We start from the raw sequence: 4,597 nt of genomic DNA, 5'->3' as shown, positions 1-4,597 counted from the left end.
AAATTTGCCCTCTTGATGGGAAAGTATAGGGCTATTACTTCCTTTAATTGTACCCAATAAGATGAATTACAAATCATGTGTATAGTGGAAACTAATTATACAAATAAAATTCGAAACTTTTTCCGGTTTTAATTCCCCTCCCGTTTGTCCCATTAAAAGTTTGTCAGTTGTTACATGAAAAAAGTGATGAATTTGTATAGTATTCTCCTTTTTGCTGTAGGAAACAAGGTTTTGTTATCAGATTATGTGCTTGTTAGCTAATAGTTAGCATATGTAAATCAATGCATAACCATATGTATGCGAGTATTATTAGTTTTTGATACATTGGAGGATCAAACTGCGGCCCTTCTATGTTCGGATGGATTTGTCAGTGTTCTTGTTTGCTATGCTTTTGATCTTTTTCATTGATCACTACGTTTGTTTGGTTTTCCTTCATGCCATTGTTGTGATAGATGTCACTCCAAGAAAATTTAGCAAGGTTTCGGAAACAGCAAGAGAAGTGTCAGTCAACTCTTTCGAGTATTGCTTCTGAAAAACAAGCTTCAACCAAGTCCTCCAATCCACCAAAGCATAACTCTAATGTACAGAAATCAACTTTGCCAACTGCCTCACCATCTATAAATGCAAGGCCTCCTGTCAAATTTTCAAATGATACCGAGAGGCTTCAGATCATTAATAGCATAAGGAAGGCTCCTGCTGGAGCTCAAATAAAGCGTGTCATTGATCTGCTTCTAGAGGTACGCTGGGTATGCAAGCTGTTGTGTTACACTTGTACCTGTCAGGTTATTAACTAATAGATGATAGTATTTTGTTAACCTTGAATGTGTTTAAGCAAAGACAAGAACATAAGTAGTGAAATAATCTTGCATTACATGTTGGCTGGATATTCTGCTTAATGTCTTTGGGTTGGTTGCAGCGGAGGGAAGCCTTAACTCCTGAGCAAATCAATCAAGTATGCCATGTTGATGTTTATGCAAACAAAACTGTGTTTGAAAGTTTGAAGAACAACCCAAAAGTGAGCTATGATGGGCAGTGTTTCTCTTACAAGGTAGGCCTCAGTGGTTGATTTTTATTTATCAGCTCATCGGGTTTGATAGTGAAACCATTTATTCTCCTACCAATTAAATTGTTTGAGTTCCCTTATCCTTACAGTCAAAGCATGAAGTTAAGAACAAGGACCAATTGCTTGTCTTAATACGGAGATATCCGGAAGGCATGCCAATCATTGACTTAAAGGATTCTTATATAAATGTGATGGAGGACTTGCAGGTAACTAATTTTTCTTCTCAACCTTTCCTTCCTAGCCTTTCTTCAGCATCATTGGAATAGTAGTTTCAATTTGCCAGTGGATTCTTATATATATATATATATGTCCTCTCTGTGACATACGCATATAGTTTATCTTTATCAACGATTTAATGGTGAAGAGTGGATTTGCTACCATAATATCTGACGTTTACTCGTTGGCAATTTTTCTCAAAGTCGGTTCACAGGGAAAATAAACTCCCTTATTCTCATTTAATTGAGGTCAATTACCCTATATTATATATGATGCATGGCATGGTTTCTACATGATTTATGGCAATAAATCCACCCAAAATTGGCACTTGTAATTTTTCACTAGGTAGACAGTTACTAGTCTTATTATGTATATATTTTAATTATTTCTCATTTGTTGGTATTAGGCTTCATATATGTACTTTTACCATTGTAATTTCTTTTCTTTCATAAGAAAAGGGAGTTGATAAAATTAAATAATGAAGAGTGCTGCCAAGGAACTTGTAAAAGGAATGAAATTATAACTCTGTGCTGGTTGATTGAGGTAACGAATTCCACTTCCTGCTTAACCTTCTTTTCCCTATAATCTCCCATCAATCCAAAAAGTTCCCCAATATTGCGAGAAGATTTTGGAGTATGGAGAATCTTGGAAAGATGTTCTTGATGCTGAGGAAGTGGACAGTAATTGGAGATGATTACTAATTGATGATGATGGTGTGGAAAAAGTCAGGGAGACTAGTTTTTTTGTGAGGAGTTGGCTAGTTGATTGCTGATCGTTGGATTTGTATGATGTTAACTCCACACAGCTAAGGACATGATTCAGGTGGTGGTGGTTGGGGCGGGCATGTAATCGGTAGTTGGAAATTAGGGTGGTGGTTACAGTTTGGGAATGAGGGAGGTGAGTTTGTAGAGAGGAGAATAAATATGAAAAAATTGGCATTTTGGGGTAGAGGTTCTGGAAATTGCAGAAAATGGTGTGGAAGAAAAGAAGTGTCAAAAGATGACGTAGTCGGTAAATGGTGGGTTATCTGATTTATTTTTACTGCAGTTTTTGTTTTATTTTCGTAAGTGTTAAGTGGAAGATTAAGAAAACTTGGAGGGTGACGAAAGTGATATGAGTCTTTCGGGGGTTGAGGAAAATATGGTGTTGGATAGGGTGGAGTGTTTTAGAGAAAGTACACCGAGGACATGTCATGACTTTATATATGTATATATACTCCTTGCAACTGAACTCATTGTGTTTTGCAAATTATATACGAAGTATATATTTTTCCTTTGTTATGGTTTTCGACTTTTTTCTAGTGATTTTACTTGCATGTTTTTCCTCTCTTAATCTCTCCTTAGCCTTTTTATAAAACTTTGTCAAATTTAATATTTTATGTCCTCTTGTTGGGTTTTCACTTTGCACCGCTTTCTCTCTCTCTCTCTCTCTTTTTTTTTTTTTTTTTTTTTAAATCACTATATTTTTTATCGGTTTCGCCGACTTTCATTTTATCACTTATCTTTCTTTGCTCCGTTTTTTGCGGATGGTACCTTTTGAAGATCCATATTAGCTGAACCCAAATCATTTTGGGAACTTTTAATCTTTTATTGTTATGGTGAGTGAGATTTATTGCTTCTATATAGTACTTGGACCCTTTTGCCTCAGCCTCAAATCTGATAAGGTACATCCATGGTTCATCCCTAGACACAACAAACTCATATGAGCCTTTGCGTAATTCGACTCCTCATTGCCCTGCTCTTGGAAATAACTTTTCCAGAGGCAGTGGATAATTTTGAGTATCTCATCGCTCTACATGTAAGCCCAAGCTGTAGGAACCCTATTACATTTGGTTATCTCATGCCTTATGAAATACTAATTAATAGAAAGTTTTGTTAGGACTAATTTGCATTAGTGAATAAGTTAAGGGGGCAATTGGGTACCTTTATACTTCAACGAGGTTATGTTGCACTTGAATTAACTTAAGGTGGCAATATACCAGGTTCAGGGGGTAATGAACCACTTTCCTGTTATTTTTACTGGTCATCTCTCATGTGTTATGTCAACTAAAGTTAGCATTTTGGTAGTTTTGCTTTGAATCATTTTCCTTTAAATTTTGAAAGCATCCTCCTTAGTTCCTGTTGATTTTCTGCTTTTCCCAAGTTCTTTCTCCATTAATGCAAAATATTATTCAGTTTGTTGAAGCTGTTCATGGTGGAATTCAGTCAATAGTGATTCTTAGCTTAATGGATTGCAAAAGATGGATCACATTTATTGGTTAAAAAAATAGAATTTCAACCTTGTTTTACTGTTAGTCTGTCATTGATTTCAAAATTTTGAACCTTATTTTACTGCTGGAAAACCTGGCTGATAGTGTATTTTCTTCATAGGCCTTGAAGGCCGATCGAAAAGTTTGGCTGCTCTCAAACTTTGATTCACAGGAAGATATAGTATATCCAGATGATCCCCGAGTTTCTTTTAAGGTAGATGATGATCTGAAACAATTCTTCCGGAGCATTGAATTGCCTCGCGATTTTCTTGATGTTGAGAAAGAACTTCAGAAAACTGGAATCAAGCCTCTTACGAACACTGCCCAGAGAAGGGCTGCAGCACAGATTCAAGGCGTTTCCTCCAAAAATAAACCTAAGAAGAAGAAGCACGAAATTAGCAAGAGGACCAAGCTCACTAACGCTCATCTTCCAGAGTTGTTTCAGAACCTTGATAAGGTTGCCAATTGCCTTGCCGATATTGCCGCATATTTACTCTTCTTTCTTTGTCTGGATACTCCATCCTCTTTCTTGTGGAAGACATGCATTTACATAGGATGCTTCACTTTTGTGGATAAGATGTAATTATCGAATATTGTACTCTGTATCTCAAGATTATTGAGTATTGATCCTATTTCTTTATTGTGTAACTCACGGGGTTATATACTCCAATGTCATCTGTTCATGCTTTGCTTGAACATTTAATTCTATTGCTTGCTTTCTTTTGTACCAAAAATAAAATTGTTCTCTAGGGCACGCCTACCTTGTGAATTACTCCGCAATTAAATAGAAGTTGACAAGCTGTTGTTTGACCAATGGTTCGTGGAGGCTTTTTATGCCAGTAAAAAGGAAAAATTACTGCATTTTGTAAGATAAAAATATGTGAAAACAGAGGTGTTTAATGCCAACAAATAACCACATGAAATTTAAGTCCAGAACTACTCAGTAAACAAGTCCATGCTTCAGCATTTAAAGCTCATGGAAGCAACATCTTTTAACAGATGAGTGACAAGACAATTGGGACTAAAATTCTTGTGCAGAAGTTGGGAATATCCTAGTGAGCTGCCCTTTA

At 36.2% G+C, this 4,597-nt stretch overlaps 1 protein-coding gene across 1 annotated transcript; it reads left to right on the top strand.

The window, feature by feature from the left end:
- Nucleotides 1-435: 435 nt before the first annotated feature.
- On the top strand, nt 436-4,235 carry LOC110737729 (general transcription factor IIE subunit 2-like). Its single transcript, XM_021918059.1, has 4 exons — nt 436-737; nt 917-1,048; nt 1,153-1,269; nt 3,649-4,235. The coding sequence occupies exons 1-4, from the start codon at nt 453-455 to the stop codon at nt 4,108-4,110; spliced, it is 996 nt and encodes a 331-aa protein (XP_021773751.1). The 5' UTR covers nt 436-452; the 3' UTR covers nt 4,111-4,235.
- Nucleotides 4,236-4,597: the final 362 nt, after the last annotated feature.

The sequence above is a fragment of the Chenopodium quinoa genome, unplaced genomic scaffold, assembly GCF_001683475.1.
Source record: "Chenopodium quinoa cultivar QQ74 unplaced genomic scaffold, ASM168347v1, whole genome shotgun sequence".
Classification (NCBI taxonomy): domain Eukaryota; kingdom Viridiplantae; phylum Streptophyta; class Magnoliopsida; order Caryophyllales; family Amaranthaceae; genus Chenopodium; species Chenopodium quinoa.
This window is presented reverse-complemented; position numbering and strand designations above follow the sequence as displayed.